This window comes from Mustela nigripes, chromosome 7, assembly GCF_022355385.1.
Source record: "Mustela nigripes isolate SB6536 chromosome 7, MUSNIG.SB6536, whole genome shotgun sequence".
In the NCBI taxonomy this organism is placed as follows: Eukaryota; Metazoa; Chordata; class Mammalia; order Carnivora; family Mustelidae; genus Mustela; species Mustela nigripes.
Genome location: NC_081563.1, coordinates 76,464,895 through 76,486,600, shown reverse-complemented (window position 1 = coordinate 76,486,600; position 21,706 = coordinate 76,464,895). Strand labels below are relative to the sequence as shown.

Below are 21,706 nucleotides of genomic sequence, written 5' to 3'. Positions count from 1 at the left end.
GCTTCCTCCTCTCTCTCTCTGCCTGCCTCTCTGCCTACTTGTGATCTCTCTCTGTCAAATAAATAAATAAAATCTTAAAAAAAAAATTACTTTGCAGACAAGACACATGTTTCCTAGGCTTTTGTAAGAAGTGGACTCTTTAATAGTTTCAAACCTTAAGACCCATAATAAAGAGGAAAATAAGTGAAAAGTAGAAAGGGAGACAGTTTTTAGTTTCCCTCCTTCCAAATGTAAGAATATTTATTCTTTTCTAACAATGTTGATGTATATCCATAGTTTGTACTATTACCTTTTGGTACTTGGTTATTCCAAATGTTTGCTTTATATATGCCTTTCAGGTGCCCCAATGTGAGTCTGCAAAAGCTACCAGAACAGTGGTTATGGAATGTTTTAGAAGAAATTAAATGCAGTGATCCTTCATCTAAACTCTGTGCTACAAGGCGCAGTGCCGGAATTCCTTTCTACATACAGGTACTTATCCACAGGACATAGCTGTTTGTCCTCTGATAATTTGTTTTATTTGTCTTCTGACAATTCCCTTGACATGTGAGTAAGCATATTGCATAAGGGACAATTCTGTCTCTTAAGTACTGTAGCACTCGTGACTTTGTTGTATATGTGGACGGTGTGTTCCCGTGACAGATCTGTTCTTGGAACAAACCCTCCACGAGGTCAGTCTTGTCATGTGAACAGAGGGTGGTATAGATTTCCGCCTGGGTATGAAGTAGGCAGTCCTCACTGCTCACTTCTAGGAAGTGTACATGTTACCTTTTTCTTTTTGAATTAGAAAAAATAGTCTTCCTGTTATTTCAAGACCCTTAAGACTCTCTGTAAGTAATAAGCAGTAGCAGTTTCTTCTGAATCCTTCCATAAAATATATGTCTTTGTTTGATATTCAGTAAGTCAGTCCAGGAAGGGGGGTGGTATAATAAAAGCAATGAAAATCAGTGAGACAAAAATTTTTTTAGTGTCCCTACCTGCATTTTTCCCTTCTCTTTCTTATTCCTTCCCCAAATTTCCAACGTCATCATTGTGTGACGACAGTGGATCCCACTTGCAGAGGCTGTTGATTTGATAAAGAGATCTTCGAGGTTGTTCTGCTGGATGAATTTTGGTAACTTTCAAAAATGAACTCCTCTCTGATCTACCCATTCCACATCAGTTGGGTTCGTCTCCTGTCTGTAATTCATTCTGACCCAGTGTGTTTTTGCTTCATTCGTCTCTCTGAGGACAAATGTTAACACAACAGCAAGGTCTAGTTGCCTGTTTGTGCTGTGTGCTTATTCCACCCGTGGTTCCCCTCCAGTACTAAATAGCGGTCACAGTGACAGAGCAATCAGGACATGCGATTTCTTAGCCCATCCTTGGGGAGAGTGTTGTAATTATGCCTGTAGCTCTTGATGGAACAAAAGCCATGGTTCCAAGGAGACATTTCAGTAATTGCATATAACTTTCTTATTTATGTTAGTTGAGGAAAATCTAAATTATTAAGAGAATCTGCTCAAAGATGTCCCATTCCTCATAGCATAATTTACTAATAAGTTATGTTCTCATGGAAAACTTTATTTAGTGTTGACTATGGAGAAAAACTGCCCTCCTTAGTTTATGAACTTAACTTTTGTGCAAACAGATATGAAATTTTTTTGAGTGGTCATTAGAAAAATAATATATATGTGTTTTCTGAGCATAGATATACTATGATAAATTTTTCTTTTAAACTTACCTATTTTGGCTCTTCCTCTTTTATGGATTATAAGTATTTCTGAAGAAGCTGAGTAGCTTGAAACTTTCACTCTTAAGAGCTAGTAGCTCGTACAAATGAAATAATCCCTGCCACTCCTAGTCCTACACAACCACTAATCTGTTTTCTGTTTCTATAGATTTGCCTATTCTGGACATTTCATGTAAATGGAATCATATAATGTGTGGCCTTCCTGTCTGGCTTCTTTTCACTTAGCATGTTTCAGAATCCATCCATGTCGTAGCAAATATCAGTACCTCATTCCTTTTTATTACCTCAGGTAGTTTGATATCCTATTTTTATGTTTATTGTGTATTAGCAAAATGTTAGACACAAAGTAAATGAGCAGCTCTTGAAAATTCAAGCGTAGGACCCCTTTGGAGTTTATAGTATTTTCTTTTGCTGCATGGAGTTTCCAGTGCTACAATTTGATACTCCTCCAGCTAGAGACTCTTCAGTAAAGAATTAAATAACTGACTAGTCTCCAGGGAGTTTCCAAATCCTTGCTAGAAATTTAATCCACAGGCTTTTTTTGTCTTTTAAGTAAAGAGAATTTTCTTGTTGGTAAATTTGTTATAAAAACTGCTTGCTTATTGTATCTGAGACCTGCTACTTAGTTATGGTCCTTTTTTTTTTTTTTTTAAAGATTTTATTTATTTATTTGACAGAGAGAGATCACAAGTAGGCAGAGAGGCAAGCAGAGAGAGAGGGGGAAGCAGGCTCCCCGCAGAGCAGAGAGCCTGATGTGGGGCTTGATCCCAGGACCCTGAGATCATGACCTGAGCCGAAGGCAGAGGCTTCACCCACTGAGCCACCCAGGCGCCCTGACACCACGAATTTTTATAGGGGGATTTTGCATTTTGGGATTGATTCTGGGAAATAGCAAATAGGTATATGTAAAATCAGAGCCCCATTAATTTTTGCCTTGTTTTTCCATAGGCACTATTGGCATGTGAACCTAAGAAAGGCAAAATGGATTTGTTGAAAATAACAATGAAAGAGTTAATCACATTGGCTCGGCCTTCGGATGACTCACGGAGCACAGTCCCCCAGGTAATAATGAAATATACAAAGGCTGCTAAGAAGGCAGTGATTTTAAATCTTTAATGTACCAAAAAAAAAAAAAAAAAAAAGGGTATCTGCTGAAGATACAGAATTCTTGAAAATGGCGCCGGCATCTGATGCTTGATCTGAATTTGTTTTGTTTTGTTGGCCTTTCCCATCTATAAAATAAATCATTGCTGTAGTTGATATGTATTAACCAAAATGAAATCTTTTTTAAACTCTAGTGAAAACATCCAGTTTAGATAAGATATTTTACAATACTGCCCTTGCATCTAAAATTTTTTAAATTAATGTACTATCACTTTAAAATTTCTTTGTGTGTTCTTTGAGTTGACAACACATTTTGTAATTCAGTAGCTGATCTTTCCCTAAAAGGACATGTCTATCGTTTGGTATATTCATATTTTAATTTTAGCTAATATTTAGTCTCTTTTAATCACCGCTGCGGCTAGGTTAAGTGTGTATGAGTGTGTCTGTGTGTTTGTATGAGTGAGAAGTTGGGGGAGGTAATCCTTGCAGCTCCACTCTACTCCATAATAGTAAATACCTTCAAGTCCATCTTGTGTAGGCTTTTTCAGTAAATGCTTTATAGTAAGACTTTCCTCACCAATGGTAGGAGGCCCGGGCTAGGTCAGGGAACAGAAGAGCTGACACGTCAATCAAGTACAATACGTTCGTACATGTGGTTTTATTTCAGAACCTGTGGGATGTGTCAAAGGGAGTCCATGGGCCAGAGTGTGATTAGTGGAAAAGGATGGTATTTATTTGCATATGGCACTTTCTGTCCTGTGACTATTAATTGTGAAATATCCTTATTTCTTGCAAACTTTTAAAGTGTTACTGATCACCTTTCAGAAGTTATCAGTCTTAGATTTTTTTCCAGCAAAATGTGAAAAATACAATTTGGTTCCATTTTCCTAGACTTCTACTTAAAGAAAGTACTATTTTTTATGAGAAAATCTGAAGATAATGGAGATTGATTTTAAATAGTGTTGGATAATTATTGTCCTACTCTGCTTCAAGATCATTCATGGCATTTTAGTGGTCATTTTTATTAACTTGATAAAATGTAAAAACTTTGTCTCTGACTAGTCTTCTAGGCATTCATTGATAATTTGCTTTCCTTCTCCCCTTCTGTGGTATATTTCTTATTATTTTTATTAGGCATCTATGAAACATTTCAGCATATAAAAATGTGCAGTGAACAATGAACATCCATGAAACCAAGTCAACCTGAAAAAGTAAAACTTGCTGATAGAATTGTATTGTTGTGGGCCTCTCTGCATCCTGTACCCCTTTCTCCCTTCCTCAGCTATAATCACTAATCACTCAGCTATAATCACTTCCTCAGCTATGCACATTTTTCATTATTTTATGACCTTTTAAAAAATAAACATAAATGGTATTATCCATACATCTTTTTAAAGTTTGGGTGTTTCCAATAGACATTATTTTTTAAGGTGAGTGAGCTGTAAGTTCGTTCATTGTAATTTCTTTCTTTCTCGCTCTCTTTTTTTTTTATTGATTGGTTTTAGAGAGAGTGTGAGTAGGGTGGCATGGGAGAGGGAAAGGGGAAGGGGGAAAGAATCTGAAGTAGATTCAGGGCCAAGCTGGGGCTTGATTCCACAATGGCAGATCATGGCCTGAGCTGAAACCAGAAGTTCGACAATTGACTGAACCACATAAGCGCCCCAACTTCATTGTAATTTCAGAATGGCGTTTCATTATACTTAGTTTCTGCCTTTCTGCTTCATGTGAAATGGCTCTTTCCAGTTTTATTTCAGATTTATCTAATACCTGGCTAGCTTTAACATATTTTCATGTTTCATTTTTAGTCTTCTGGATTACTTCTGTGAACTGCCCAAACACTTTCTGGGGAAGCCTGGGTGGCTCAGTTGGTTAAGCCGCTACCTTTGACTCAGGTCATGATCCCAGGGTCGTGGAACTGAGTCCCGTATCGGGCTCCTTGCTCGGCAGGGAGCCTGCTTCTCTCTCTGCCCCTGCCTGCCTCTCTGCCTGCTTGTGTGCTCGCTCTCTCTCTCTTCTCTTTGACAAATAAATACATAAATAAATTTAAAAATCTTAAAAAAAAAAAAAACCACTTTCTGGCTGCCTTCAACTTGGTTATTTGCCTTTGTCATGTAGGAATTGGGGTTTGGCTGTTTTCAAATGATTTTCCTGGGGCATCTGGGTGGCTGAGTTGGTTAAGCATCTGCCTTTGGCTCAGGTCATGATTTCAGGGTCCTAGGATCAAGCTCTGCATTGGGCTCCCTGCTCAGGGGGGCGCCTGCTTCTCCACCTCCCTCTGCACACCAACTCCCTCTTTCCTGCTCTGTCTCTCAAATAAATAAATGAAAAATCTTTTAAAAAAAGGTCTTCCTAATAACAATATTCCTTTTTGGTTATTTGAGTTACACATACCTTCTCCCAACCTGTGGCTTCTCCTTTCACTTTGCTTATGCTGTTATTGCTGGAAGTTTTAAATTTAAATCAAGTGGAGTGTGTCAGCTTTTTCTTTTATGGTTTGTGCATTTGGATCTTGTTTAGAATACTCCAAGGTCAGAATGATATTTTACATTTTCTTTTTAAAGTTTTAGAGTTTTACTTCTCACATTTCATCTTTACACCACCTATAATTTGTTTTTGATTGTGTGTAAAATAAGAAAAAAATTTATTACTTTCCATTTGGATAATTAATATGCAAGCATTTTTGATACAGGATATCTTTTCCCCATGATTTGTAACATCCTTTTATCTTTCATGTACTATTTTTATTGATACGCATATCTGTTCGTGTGCTCTGTTTTATTGGTCTCCTAGTCTATCCCTGAGCCAAAATCGCTATTTAAGTTACTATCTTTTTAATAATTTTGGTATCTGGTAGGGTGAATCTCCCTTTTTCCCCTTTAGAATTATCTTAACTATATTTGTTCCATTGCATTTTCAAAGCTACAGAGTTGGCTTGTTAAGTTCAACAAAACCCCTTTTATTTTTTTTTTAAAAAAGATTTTATTTATTTATTTGATAGATAGATCACAAGCAGGCAAAGAGGCAGGCTGGGGTTGGGGGGAGCAGGCTCCCTGCTGAGCAGAGAGCCCCATGTGGGACTCGATCCCAGGACCCTGAGATCATGACCTGAGTCGAAGGCAGAGGCTTAACCCACTGAGCCACCCAGGCAACCCAACAAAACCCCTTTTAGAATTTTGGTTGGAATTTAAATTTATTGATTTGTTTGGGGAAAATGACTGCACTGAATATAAGCACAACAGTAACCAAAAAAATTAATTGCACTTGTACAAACTGGCAGTGTACAATATAATCTCTAAAATATCATTTTTAGTCACTAGAAAAATTAAATCTCACAAAAGGTCTATAAGACTTATAGAAAATTATTTTAAAAAATAATGGAAGACACACAAGAAGATCCGAATAAATGGGAAAAAAAGCCATGCTCATGGACTGGAAAATTCAATATAAAAAAAGAAGTCATGTCAGCAATTGCTGTACTACAATTAATGACTTAGATGTAAATTCTTTTTTTTTCTTTTTAAAGATTTTATTTATTTGACAGAGAGTGAGAGATCACAAATAGGCAGAGAAGCAGACAGAAAGAGAGAGGGGAGGAAGCAGACTCCCTGTGGAGCAGACAGCCCGATGCAGGGCTCGATCCCAGGATCCTGGGATCATGACCTGAGCCAAAGGCAGAGGCTTTAACCCACTGAGCCACCCAGGCGCCACTAGATGTAAATTCTTTTAGATTTTCTTTATGGATAAACATATCCTCAGTGAATAATGCTAAACATGTTTTACCTCCTAATTCTTATTCATAGGACATTTTTCTTAATTCTTCTGGCTGGACCCTGTAGTATGGTTTGTATAGAAATGGAGATAGCAGGCGGCCTTGTATTGTTTCTAATATTTGCTATAGGTTTAAATCTATCTTGTATCTCATTGAGGAAATAAAATTTTATTGAACGCTTTCAAGTGTCTTTTGAGATAAATGGTTCTTTTTAGAATTTGCAAATATGAAGATATTGATTTTTTTCATACAATACCATCTTTGCCTACAGGCCAACCCACAACTTTGACATTTTTTTAATACATTTTATACATTATACATTTTTTTATACATTCACTTAAAAGTTTTTTAAAAATATTTTTGCATATTTTCACTGGATTCATAAGTGAGACTGACCTGTGGTTTTCTTTTTTCGTGTTGTACCTGTCCTTATTTTTTATGTAAAATTTTTATTGAATTATAACACTACAAAGACATGTGTATATCATGTGTACACCACAGTAGAGTTCACGAGGTGAACACATTTGTGTGTAGCAAGAGACAGAACTAAATTTTAGTACCTGAAAACCTCCTCATGCTCTCTTCTCATGCTACCTTTTCCCCAAGGGTGACCACTAGCCTAACTTTAACACTTCAGTTTTAGTTTTATCTGTTTTTTTTTTTTTTTTTCATTTTAAATAAATCAAATCATATACTATACGCTCTTTTGATATAGTTTCTTTTGACCAATGGTATGTTTATAGTATCCATCCAAATTGTGATTTATTCATTTTCATTTTTTTATAATATTTTATAACTTCTTCATTCTTCTGTTGATGAACATTTGGTTAGTTTTTAAATTCGGGTTATTAAGAGTAGTACTATTACAAATGTTCTCATACATGCCCAATGGTGAATATATGTGTACATTTCTGTTTAGTAGATACCTAGGAGTGATTATCGGGTGTTGTATATTAAGCTTTGGTAGATATTACCATTTTCCCAAAATAGTTGTCCTTACTTTGTATTTATAGCCAGGCTATGTTAGATTGACAAAATAAATTCGGGAGTCTTTTCTTCTCTAAATAGTTTATGTAAATTAGGATTATCTATTCTTTGAATATTTGATAGAATTCATACATAAAATCATGTGGGTTAATTTTTTGGTAATTGTTGTAGTTATTAGGTTAGGGGTTTTTTTTGTTTGTTTGTTTTTGGTCTCTGGGTAGGATATTTATCTATTGATTTCCTTTTGCAGTGCTAACATCTATCTAACTTATTAATTTCTCCTTGAATTTGTTTTGATAAATTCTGTTTCTTGTAAAAGTGTTCATTTTTACTTAATTTTCTGAATTGATTAGGGTAGTGTTATTCATAGCGGTATTCTTACTTTTACTTTATTCTCTATCTGTAGTCATGTCATCCTTGGTATTCTCATGATACTGCTTATTTTCTTCTCTCTCTTCTTGGTTAGTTAGAAGTTTGTTTCTATTTCAAAGTATCAGCTTTGGGTTGCTTTTTTCAAATTTTCTGCTCTTTTAAATTTTCTCTCTTTTGAATTTATTGTTCTTTATCATCTTTATTGGACACTTAGCATATTCATTTTTAGTCTTTTTTTTTTTAAATAGAAGCATGTAAGGCATGCATTTGTTTTAAGTTCTACTTACAGTGCATCTCCCAAATGTTGATGTGAAGTATTTTCATTGTTATTCAGCTCTAAATATTAAAAAAAGGGGTTTTTTTTGACCAGTGTTTTAAAAAAGTATCAGTTTTAAATATATTTAAAGAAATCAGTGTCTAACTTAATTCCACTGTAATCAGAGTATAATCTCTAAGATTTTAATTGTTTGGTATTTGTTGAAATTTTTATTTGTGGCTAGGTTTGAAGTCATTTTTAAAAAATAAATGTTTCATGTGTACTCTAAAAGAGCATTTTATCTCTACTTGGTAGGTTCAGGATTTTGCGTATGTCCCTTGGATCAAGCTTTTTTTATTGCATCTTACTTTAGAAAAATTGACTCAGATACTAGTTGTTTTATTAAAATCTGCTCTTTCATTTGCGGATTATCTATTTCTCACTGTAATTAAATAATTTTTTTTTGAGGTTAACTATTAGATCTGTACAGATTTAGTACCATGGTCTTTGACCCACAACTAATTTTCAGATTTTTATTCTAGGTTCATGCTTTAAATATCCTTAGAGCCTTGTTCAGAGATACACGTCTGGGAGAAAATATTATTCCTTATGTTGCTGACGGAGCTAAGGCTGCAATTCTAGGCTTTACATCACCAGTCTGGGCGGTAAGTGCTTTTGCCATTTATTTTCATTGACTTAATTATATTTCTGAGTAGGTTTTAATAAACTGTTATTTATCTTTTTTGTTGGCTTTTTAGCCATAACTCTTTGTTTTCTTATTGAAGTGATTGCTTTAGAAGTTTTAGCATATATCTTAAGCATCACAGTCATCCCTCAAGTGGTATTATATCACTCCGTTGAAGTATAAGATTTTGTAAGAACCTATTAATGTATACTTCTATTTGTCTCCTTCCAATCTTTGTGCTCTTTTTTTTTTTTTTAAGATTTTATTTATTTATCTGAGACTGATATCACAAAGGGTAGGGTTAGAGGGAAGTGTAGAGGGAGAAGCAGACTCCTGCCTGAGATGGGAGCCTGATGTGGGACTTGATCCCAGGACCCTGGCATCATGACCTGAGCCGAAGGCAGATTCTTAATGACTGAGTCACCCAGGTGCCCCAATCTTTGTGCTTTTATTACACATTTTATATATATATACATACATATATGTATATATATAAAGTACATATATTTATATATATATATTTTATATATATAAAATACACTTTTATGTGTATTATAAACCCATGCTACATTGTTATTATTTTTGTATAAATTGTCATTTATTTCTTTTTTAAAATTTACCATTTTAACCATTTGAAAATGTGTAGTTCGGGGCATGAAGTGCACTTGCAGTGTTGTGCAGTCATCCCTGCTATTCGTGTTCAGAGCTTTTTCATCATCCTAAACAGGAGCTCTATGTCTGTTGAACAGTGTCTCCTCCTCTCTCTTCCCGCTGCCCCTACTAACCTGTTCAGTTTCCCAGACTCTATGAATTTACCTACTGTAGGCACTTTATAAGTGAAATCAAAGAATGTTAAGCCTTTTGTATCTGGATTGTTTCACTTAACATAGTGGTTTCAAGATAGTATGTGTCATAGTTTCATTCCTTTTTAAGGCTGAGTAATATTCCATTATGCATATATTTAACATTCTGTTTACCCAGTCATCTGTTGATAGGCATTTAGGTTGTTTCTTTTTGGCTACTGTGAATAGTGCTGTAATTGTATTACTGAGTTTCTGATTTCAATTCTGTTGTATCTATCATATGGTAATTCTATGTTAAGCTTTTTGAGAAACGGCCAAACTGTATTCTGTAGTAGCCATGCCATTTGATTCTTCCATCAGCAATGCTCAAGAGCTCCATTCTCCTAACATCTTTGCCAACACTTGTTAGTTTCTCTTCCGTTTCTTTGTTTTTTGATAATAGCCATCCTAGTGGGTATGAAGTAGTATCTCATTCTGGTTTTGATTTGCATTTTCCTGCTGGTCAATGATGTTGAGCTAGAAGCAGAACAACTCTTAATCTTTCTTTTGGATGCTGTGGACTCTGGGTATCAGCGTGTTGAGTAAGTGCTATAAATACAGTCTATCAAAAGGTAAAAAACAACAATAGCAACAAAAACTGGGTGGCTCAGTCAGTGTAGCATCTTTGGCTCAGGTCATGATCTCAGGGTCCTGAGACTGAGTCCTGAGTTGGGCTCCTTGCACAGTGGGGAGCCTGCTTCTTCCTCTGCCTCCTCCCACCTCCTCCCCCCCCCCCCCCCGCCCTGTTCGGGCCCTCTCTCTCTCTCTCAAATAAAAAAAAAAAATCTTAAAAAAAAAAAAAAAACCAGACGGAAAAAACAAAGGGAAAAACCCCCTAAGTATTAAAACGGAGGAGGTTAAATATTCAGTCACCTTTTTTCTTTTTTTTTTGCGATATGATCACTGTCCAGAAACTTTTAGACTGAGAACTCTAAAGATAGTAGACAATACGCAGGATAGTAGTTGTTGGATTTAAGACGGTCATCTTTCCTGATTCTTGGGAGAAGCACCATGAATTTACTGTTTTCCTTCCAGAATAAAGGAGACTAACCTGTGGCTTGTGTTTGACATGTTGCTTTAAAAAAAAAGACTGGCAAAGGGAGAGGAGGAAAGAAGCTAGACCTTAATACATTACCTGCAGAATGGAGAATTTGCTACAACGGCAGGGCTTCCAGTCAGTGATCTGCACAAACCATTTTATAACTCTGCGATAAGCCTCTAATTGAAGGTCAGCATGTGGTAGTGTAGCTAAAGACACAGACTCCCAATGTAAAGAGGAATCCTTAAGGTTGCCAACTTCCGCCTGGAAAATTGGGCATCTACCTGTAAGAATAATGAATGTCTAAAATTCTGTCTAGGAGCATTGCCTAACTACTCCCGAGGACACAGTGTTTACCCTCTGCATTTACAGGAAACAGAGCAGTACCTGTGTACCTTAAGTAGAGTCATAGAGGTAGGAATGTGGCTTGACCATCCGGAAAACTAGAGATCATAAAACTGATTGCCAGAAATATCAATATTGTTTTCGTTAAGCCGTGAATTTAAGATGAACAAAGAAATGCTTTCAGAGAATGAAACCTGGTGACTTTTCCAACATTTTAGCAAAACTGAAAGTATGAAAAATGAGTGGCTGTTTTTTTTTAAAAAAATTTTTTTTGAGACCTTTTAAGACAGTAACACGTTTACTGCAAAAATTTTGAAAATAAAGAAAAGCATAAGAAGAAAAGTGAAAGTCCCCTGTTTAACTACCTTATAGGTATAGCATTCTGATATATTTTCTGCCTTTCTTTTAATGTGGGTTCTATGTATGTGTAGTGCTCAGATACACACATATATCCACAGAAGACTGCATAAGTACATGTAAGTGCTCATGTGTAGTTTTATTTTCGGGACTCTTCCCTATTAACCCTGGTTTTGAAGAATCTTTTTGGGTCTTTTCAGTTTGCTGTACTAGAGGAAATAAACATCATAATGACCAATCCTGTGTCTTTAGTATATTGATTGTTGTGTTTTTTTCCTTATAAAAAATTAATCTAAGATAGGCCGAATTATAAATCAACATAGTCCGTGAACGCGAAGAGGGCTTTATTTTAAAACAATTAACATTTACAACAGTTTAAAGCAGCTTACCACAGGATTCTCTGTTGAGGTCATTTAGAGAATGATTTTTTTCTGAACACATGTGAAATATGGTTGAATTTACAGAAACCTAATTTGTGTGCATCTTCTCAGGAATGGATCTTGGGCCTAAAGGTCGCTACATCTGTACTTCTGACTTTCCTGTTTTTCCATGTTGGAGAGGAAAAAAAAACTATACACACACAAATGAAATTAACTTAATTTTGTAGTAAAGGAACATTTTTCCATTAAGCATCCATATACAATTTTATTTGTTTTTACACATTCCTCAGTCTTTTTTATTGAGACCATAGAAGTTTTTCAATCTCTGCCATCTCTTAGGCATTTTTAAAATATAGGGGTAAGGTATTGTTGTAAACATATTAGGCATTAGGAACACCTATTGTGTTGCAGATGCTACAGTAAACACTAAGAAATACATGGATAAATAAGACACAATCATCATAATGGCTGTCTTGTTGAAGATTTTCTGTGTGCCTGACATCATTTATTTTGAAAATCTCAGTTAATGCTTAGAACAGACTTGTAAAGTAGATTCTATTATTATAATCCCCGTTTCCAGATAAGGAAGACAAGCCTCAGAGAGGCAAAACAACTTTGTCTAAGGACATACAGCTATTATCTGTATGACTCCAGAATCTGTGCTATTATAGGGAATGTTTTTGGTGTTACAGGAATACAGAGAAGGTGTAAACACACCTACCTACCTTGTAGGCTTTTGGTCTTGTTCCTTAGAAAACAAAACTGGAAGTATTATCTGGGTGCTAAGGTTTTATTGAATGGTACAACCACAGCAGCAAGAATGAAGAAATAAAGAGAAGAGGTGAGACAAGGGAGGAAAGTCATTGCTGAACAGGTCTTGACCTTGCCAGAAAACTGAGCTAATTGTCTGGTCACATGATAGATCTTCTAGGCCACGTGAAACTACCACCTCTTGGAACAGTCCCATCTCCTCTCTCTTACTATTAAAGGTTAGCACTTGGGGCATTCACACAACTTGGGCAGGAGTTGGTACAACATTTGGGCAGGTGTGAGAGAAGGCAATTCCCATGCCCTGTGATGTAGTGTGTCATCTGAGTCTGAAAATGGCTGGATGAGCCAGAGCCTCTGTGGGTGTAGTTGGGACAGACCTGGGGTTTGAAACTGTGGCTCTCACTGCTGTTGAAAAACCCTTCATGACAGAGTTTCTAAATAGGGGAGTAGAGGCATCTGATCACTGTAGTTAAGAATGGAGACTCAAAACTGGCAAGACTTATAGGGAAAGTGGAAGACTAATTTGGAAATTATTGTAGTAGTTCTGCCAAGAGATGATGATGGCTCAGAATGGAAAAATATTAGTAAGAATGGTGACATGTGATGACCTTTGACACGTATTTTAGAGATGAAACTAGTTAAGTTAAAGAACCCGGGTGGCTTAGTCAGTTAAATGTCTGATCCCAGAGCCCTGGAATTGAGCGCTGGGCTGGGCTCCCTGCTTAGTGTGGAGTCTGCTTCTCCCTCTTCTTCTGCCCCTGTCCCTCACTCGTGCTCTCTCTTTCTCTCTGAAATAAATAAATAAAATCTTTAAAGAAAAATTATGTAAGGGTAATTTACAGGTACATATATGGGAACTAAGATACTTCTGGGCAATCCCTTTTTTTTGTTCAGCAACTGGGAAACCTGATCTTTCCTTGCATCCTCATTACAGGCAGCTAACCCATCTTCCCTGCTTGCCCAGAAACCCCACCGAGTATGCATTTTAACATCCTACTAAGATCCACACTGAGCTTATATTTCTATCTGGTATGTTTTTAGTTTCTTCCCTCAGGCCAGCTCTGGTCTACAATATGCAGTGGGTTTCAGAGGAGGAAAAGGAGCCTTTTACGTATTCCCAGGAGCGCGGCCATGTATCTATGCTCTGTTGGCCCCAGCATGTCCAGGGTCTCGGGTAGTTGTGCGTTTGCCACCAAGGGGCCAGGCTGAAGGCTGTGTGGTGCTTAAATCTAGCCCTGCTCTACTCATTACACTACAATCCCAGTACAGCTTTGCTGGATTACAGATGAGGGATTTGGGACCTAAAGTTTTAAGTGTCTTTTTCAAGGTCACATAGCTAAGAAGGGATGAAAGACAAATAAGAATCCATATCTCCTTGAGTTTTTTCAGAAAGTATTTTTTTCTACTGTAAACTGGCGCCGTGTACACTAGACAAAATATTTCCTATTACATGCAGATCCATTCTCAGGGACGTGACCATCTGTTAAGGGTGAAGGTGTAACGTGTATAAGTGACGATGCCACATAGTGATTGCTCATGAGAGGCTCTGCTTTACCATTTAAAACTATTTGTCAAGGGAGCATTTATGTTATATAAGAAGAGCCATACACTCATAATAAAAATGTATTATCTGCACATATACATATACACATGTGTACACACTCCTACACACACACACACACACACACACACACACTGCTTCGTGAAACCTAATTTTGATTTCTTTTACCAAATCTTTCTATATTTTACACAAGTCTGTGTGGTTAGCTTTTTCATGCTAGAAAGAAAAATATATGTACTTAGTGAATAGAAGGGAAAAAATTGATAACCATTGTAGCTGAGTATCGAGTCTTTATCAACCATATATTGGGGGCTTGATGGAGAAGGTGGTAAGCAAACAGGAAGATTTTCTGGTATTTTCCTTATGATAAGAATTAATTATAACGAGTTATTTGGCAGCCATTCTATTCTGTCCATTTTTCACTTGACTACTATTTTTTCCTATAGTTATTCTCCTTTCTACTTGTTTTCTCCTTGATCCATCCTTCCCAATCTGGGCATGTTTTCCTTGTTGTTACTGTGAAGAGTTTTTCAAGATATATGGGCGCTGGTAGTGACCCTACCCACATTGATAGGGTTTCAGTGGTTCATATTACCATCTTCTATCAGTGATTTAGGAATTGGTAATGCAGTTTGTCAGTCCGTCTCCACCTCTCTCCCAATTGTACTTCTACATAATTCCCTTCCTTTATTAGCTTTATAATGGATGGGGACAAAAATATGGACGGAGTATTAGAAAATAAAAAGGAGAACTTTAACCAGATGTCCTGGAACCATTTACACTATTGTAGCAAAACAGAGGGACACTCTCCTATCTTAAGTAACCAATAGTGTCTTCCACGCTAGTTATTTTCTCTATATTCACATTCATGTTTTTAATGTTATGCTATATAACTTCTACACATTTAAAATAACGAGTATATATTTCAACATATGAAAATCAATATAATACACCATATGAATAGACTAAAGGACAAAACCACATGAGCATCTAAGCAGATGCAGAAATCCAAACACCATTTCGTGTTATAAATGCTCAATATACTAGGAATGGAAGGGGACTTTCTCAACCTGACAGAGGATATCAATGGAAAACCTGTAGCTAACAACACGCTGATGGTGAAAGACTGAAAGCTTTCCTCCTAAGATCAGGAATAGGACAAGGATATCAACTCTTGCCATATCTATTCAACATCATACTAGAAGTTGTAGGTAAGGCAGTTAGGCAAGAATAAGAACTAAAAATCAACCAAATTAGAAAGGGAGATAATTTACCTATTTTTCAATGACACTCTCCTATATAGAAAATCTTGAGGAACACACACACTTACTCACACACATACAAAACCATTAAATAATTAATCATTAACAAGTTCATCAAGGTTGTTGGATACAAGATTAATATATAAAAATCGATTGTATTTTTACACACTAGCAATGAAGAATCCACAAGTGAAATTAAGAAAAGATTCCATTTGTAATAGCGTCAAAAGGAATAAAGTACTTAGGAATACTAAGTACTCTTTAATAAAGTAATATTCTATTTAAGAAAAGAAATATAAGACTTATATGCTGAAAATTACAGAATATTTTTGGAAAGAAATTGAAGAAGCCTTAAATGAAGTGGAAAAAACTTCATGTTCATGGACTAGAAGACTTCATTAATACTGTTAAGATGACAATACAATGTTAAGACAACAGTACTCCCCAAATTGATCTACAGATTCTATCTATCTACCTACCTATCTATAGTCAATATATATTAAGTATATTAATATATATAAATATATCAATATATAAATTCAATATATATTAAAATCTCATCTGAATTTTTTGAAGACATTGACAAAGTCATTCTAAAATTCAGATGAAAATGCAAGGGACTCAGACAAGCCAAAACAATCTTGGGAGGAAAAAAAGAGGACTCACATGCTCAAATTTCAAAACTTACGACAAAGGCAACAGTAATCAAGATAGTGTGGTACTGGCATTAGAATAGTCATTTATAAATCAATGTAATAGAAGTAAGCATCCAGAAGTAAAACCTAACATTTAGTAAAAAAGACAATTCAGTGGTGGAAAGAATAGTCCATTCAGCAAATGGTACTGGGACAACTGGATGTACTACATGTGGAAGAATCAGCTTCTTTCCTGTCTTAAACCATATTAAAAAAATAACTCAAAATGGATCAAACTCCTAAACGTAAAAGTTAAAATGGTGAAGCTTTTAGAAGAAATTAACTGTCAATCTTTGTGACCTTGGATTAGGTAACAGTTTCTTAGGTATGACACCCAGAGCACAAGCAGCAAAAGAAAAGTGGTAAATTAGACTTGATCAAAATTTAAAATGTCTGTGTTTCAAAGGATACCATCAAGAAAATGAAAATATTTGCAAATCATGTATCTGATATTTGGTTAGTATATAAAATATATGAAGAACTCATTTTTTTTTTTTTTTAAAGTAGGCTCCATGCCCAGTGTGGAGCCCAAAATGGGGCTTGAAGTCATGACCCTGAGATCAAGACCTGAACTGATGAAATTAGGTTGGATGTTCAACCGACTAAGCCACCCAGATGCCCCAGGATATATAAAGAATTCTTAAAACTCAGTGAGAGAAATTACCTCAGCCCAGGAAAAAAATGGGCAAAGAATTTGAAATTATTTCTCCAGAAAACATATGTGAATATACAATAAGCGCATGAAAAAGTGCTTAACCTCATTATTTAGTAGGGAGATGCAAATCAAAACCACAATGAGATACCATTTCACATCCATTTAGAATAGTTATAATAAAAAAAGGTGGACAATAACAATTATTGGGGAACACTTGGAGAACTGGTGAAATGGGAACCCTCATACATTGCTGGTGCAAATGTAAAATGGTACCACCACTTTGGCAGGTCCTCAAAAGTACAGTTACTGTTACTAGGGGGAGAGTCTGCATTGTGTAAATGGAGATCTTGGTTCTTGGATTCCCCATGAAAGATTTACATGAGGGTCCACACTTGGATCAAGACAGCCAGAAGGAAAGTAGCAGGCACAAAGCAGTTTATCAAGGATGTTACACTCTCAAGGTGGGAGATTGGGCAGGCTCAGAGGTGGCAGCTATACTGGGATTAGGGCTATCTTTTCTTTTTATGTTTGCATAGGTTGTAGGTCACAGCTAGGGCAGTGTCCAACTGCGGTTGTTTCCAATCATCCAAGGGACTCCTAGGGAGGGGGAGTTTTTGACCCTGCAAGGTTCTTGCCAGAACTGTCAGGGCTATATTTTGCCATGGGGATAAATCAGGGGTGGATTGAAGAGACCACAGTGTGAGTATATTTTAATAAATGTTACTCTGGGGGCAGAGATTGAAGAGAAGAGCCCATGTTCTGTACCTGTGGCCCTTGGTCTGTTAGCCCTATCGTGTTGGAAGCTGTGAGGCCAGGATGTTAAAAGCCACAAAGTCAGGATGTTGTGCCCCAGGCTTTTAATGTGTCACCTCTTTATCATCACCTTTGTCTCCAGCTCATGTCTGACTGTCTACTCTATCATTACCATATGACCCAGCTGTACCATTTCTTCCTGTATACCCAAAAGAAATGAAAACAAACACGTTCACACAAAAACTTGTAGTGTTCATAGCATCATTATCCATAGTAGCCCCCAGATGGAAATAACCCAGATGTCCATCAAATGACGAGTGGATTATAAAAATGTGTTATATCCATGCAATGGCATAATATTTGGCTGTGTAAAGGAGTGTCCTACTGAGACATGCTGCAACATGGGTGAACCTTGAGAACAGCTAAGTGAAAGAAGCCAGACAAAAAGGGCTGCATGTTGTATGATCCTATGAACATGAAATGTCCAGAATGGGCAAGTCCATAGAGACAGAAAGTAGATCAGTGCTTGCCTGCTGGGGGAGGGTGCATAATGACTAATAATGTGTATAGGGTTTTATTTTGGAGTAATGACAATATTGTGGCATTAGGTGGTGGTAGTTTCCTGGTTTGTGAATATAGTAAAAACCACCAACCAGTACCCTTTAATATGGTGAATTTTATGGTATGTGAATTTTATCTCAAGAAAAGGAAAATTAATTTTCTTTAATGTCTTAAAAGATTATTATTTGGTGGCCTTTGGGGGCTGCTATGGCATTAACTCATTATTCTGCAAACTGGTAAATTTATGTGTAGTAATCCAGTAACAGGGTAACTAAAGAGCAGATGAGGGGAAACTTTACTTTCTGAAAGTTGTCACTAATTAATGGTAGAATATCAGCATGTTGCTACACCTCCTGAAACAGACAATGATGACTATTGGCTGCTAATGTGGGAACTTGATACTGAAGGGATCAGACTACTACTATTGGAACCCTCGGATCTCTCTTAATACTACTGAAAGACTGGCTCCTGCCTCCAGCTTATTGAATCAGACAAGGGATTTTCTCTCTGGCCGTTCCCATTCACTTCGTAAAGCAGTCCTCTAAGTTTTGATTAAGGGGTGCCTTGGCACTCGTGCTCTTTCATCTCCTGGAACTCCTATTTTAGTTTGACTGCATCTGGCAGCCTTTGTTAGAAAGTTTGGTTTAGGGCAGGATGGAATTTGTGTTTCTATTTTTCTTTTTTTGTTTTTGTGCGATACCTGACGGGAGCAGGATTTTTGTATGACTTTGCCAAGTCATCTTAAACCCAAGATCTTTGGGCACTAAGTCAGTAGACCAGGTGAGAGATAATCAAGATCTGGATTAGAGGATGATCTAGATCATGGCTCGAGGCCATGTTCACAGTGTAACAGGACAGATTGATTCGTTGTTTAGGGATATTGGGGCATGTGGTAGGTGCTTCATTAATGTTTGTTGATTGTGGAATGACCATATGTGAACTTGTCCAATTTTAGGTCTCATTGTAATATTGGTATGAATTACTCCACTTTGGTAGGAATTGTAGTCCACTCCTAGAGTTAACCATGCATGAACTGAGTCAGCCTTGGGCTTCTAGAGGAGAGGTTGCAAACTGGTGATGGATAGGTCAAATCTAGCCTACAACTATGTTTTATTTGGCCTCCTCAGTGTTTGTTGTTGTTGTTGTTTTTTCCTTTAATTTGTTGCCAACATTTCAAAATAGTGAGATTTCACATAAAAACTGCGTTTTCTGGATTCTCTTGAAAAGGCAGATCTGGCAACACTGGGCTTACATCCCCTCCTGTGACTCAGCTGAAGCTGAATGGTGACTGAATTAGTCCCAGTCCTGTGCTGCCCCTGCCACTCACTGGTCCCTGTGGGCATTTGAGTTTGTGACCCTTGGAGCAGTGGTTGCAGGCAACTATACATAAATCTTCCATTGTTACTTTTAATTACCTTTCTTCTCATGTTGCTGTTTAAACATACCATATGATTATGAGCCCTATTTCAGTAGAATATAGGTTCTGTGTTGGCTGTAAGTGTGTCTTCTATATATTCTCCATGATGCTGGTATTGTTCTTATACACTGTGGGAAACTCAATACGTATTTGTACATCTCTGCTCTGATTTGGCAAGGTAATCCAGGAGGCCCAATCGGCCATGGCATTCCAGACAGTTTTATGATAGAACAAAACATCTTGACACATTAGTTTGGAAATATGTATCTCCATTATTACATTTTTTAAAAAGGTTTTATTTACTTGCTTGTCAGAGAGAGAGAGAGCATGCACAAGCAGGGGAGAGTCAGGCAGAAGGAGAAGCAGGCTCCCCTGCTGAGCAAGGATCCTGATGTGGGACTGGATCCTGGGAGCCTGGGATCATGACATGAGCTGAAGGCTGATGCTTAACCAACTGAGTGCCCCAGGCATCATCATCATCATCATTATTATTATTTTGAAGAAATGATTTATGTTTATTAATGATAGTTCCCTCTTATTTTTCTTAACCAGTTGTCTCATATGACTATAGGGCTAAAATTCATTAAATTACTACATTGTGGAGTTAATAAACAACATTTTGGATATTGAATATTTTCTTGGCTGTATTAATTAATGTGGATTGAGTAAGGTCTTATAAATATTTCCCATAGGTAAATGATTATAAAAAATAAGTAGAAAGAGCTGAGCTCTTTCAATATCAAGGGATATTCCTTGTCAGAAACAATACAGGAAAATGAATTTTAAAAAAAATAAGGTTATTTGATGACTCAAGGACAAAAAAATAAAATAGTTGGTGGTAATGTTAGAAGTACAGGAAAGAGCTGTGTTGTGTGCATGTGGTTGGATTACAGAGCTTAGTGTAAGAGGAAGTCATTGAGTCAGTTACTATACAGTTTTTGAAAATTATTTCATGAACACAAACCATATTTGCTTTAGCCCCACATTAGCCAATTGGGTAAGGACTTTGAATGTCAAGTTTGAACATTGTAAATGTTGGTTTCATGCCATGTATATTTCTTAACCCTTATTGTGCATTATTTTTACATTAGGTGAGAAATTCATCCACACTTCTTTTTAGTACCTTGATCACAAGAATATTTGGAGTTAAAAGGGGAAAGGATGAACTTTCCAAAAAAAATAGGTAAGCTTCATCTAATGCTGACTTTACTTTTTACAAAATATTGTCCTGGCCAAAAATAATTTTTGGAAATTTGCTTACTTTTATGGATTCATCTAGAGCATAAAACTATTAAAATGATATGGTAAATTAACCTAGGCTGCCAAATTCTAAGCTCTTGGGCAAAAATACATACTGTTTAAATAAGTGGACCTTTCAAAGCAACAAAAATACAGCAAGGTAGCAAGGGCTGAAATGTTGAGCTTGTTTCTCAGTGCAACAGCTGAAGTTTTTTTCTTTCTTTGCATTTTCAGGTATTCCTGAAATGTCTTAAACTGCTTTTTCTTGATGTGCTAACCAAGTACTAGCTTGTGTAGTATCTTTGCTTTTTTCTGTAGCCAAGGGGAGCAGTTACAGATAGATGCTGGCCACACGGAATAACCAAAGTTTTTTTTTTTTTACTTTTAGGTCTTCAGTATTATGGTATTTCTTTCTTTCTTTTTTTTTTTTTAGTATTATGGTATTTCTTTAAGATGTTTTCTTTAAGATGTTTTTAAGGTTTTCTTTTTTAATGTCTGAGAGGAGATTTATTGAAATACTTTAATGATGCATCATTTTTAGGTCTAAAACACAAGTTACTTTTGTTGGTCTTTAAAGAAGAGAAGTTTTGAATAGTTGTTTCTTCAGTACTTGGGAAGATTTGATGGTAGTCTAGTGGCTTGCAAAAGTTGACACTAGATGTCACTGTCGTTGCATGTTTACTTACTTTCTTGATTTCATTTAGGATCCAAATAGGCCTCGTACTTTCTCTTAATGATCTGTAACTAAAGCCCTATTCTTCTCCTACCTAAAAAGGCTAATAATCACACTTTTAAATTTAGGTTTTAAGCTGTTATTTGTTAAAATATTTTCTTGTGATGAGGTGAGTTTTAGGAATTGGAAAATGTCATGAAATATATTTTATGATGCACTGTTGATAATTCTAATGAAACTTACTGATAGTT

General features: G+C 36.3%; 1 protein-coding gene across 3 annotated transcripts in view; it reads left to right on the top strand.

The window, feature by feature from the left end:
• THADA (THADA armadillo repeat containing) overlaps positions 1 to 21,706 on the top strand; it is a 324,408-nt gene that overhangs the window by 75,916 nt on the left and 226,786 nt on the right. For all 3 annotated transcript variants that reach the window (XR_009405400.1, XM_059406207.1, XM_059406206.1), the window contains exons 23-26: positions 339 to 471; positions 2,681 to 2,794; positions 8,763 to 8,885; positions 20,635 to 20,726. Coding sequence is in view for 2 of the 3 variants with exons in the window: in XM_059406207.1 (XP_059262190.1) it covers positions 339 to 471; positions 2,681 to 2,794; positions 8,763 to 8,885; positions 20,635 to 20,726 (462 nt within the window). In the remaining variant the exon portion in view is untranslated. The remainder of the gene's footprint in view (positions 1 to 338; positions 472 to 2,680; positions 2,795 to 8,762; positions 8,886 to 20,634; positions 20,727 to 21,706) is intronic.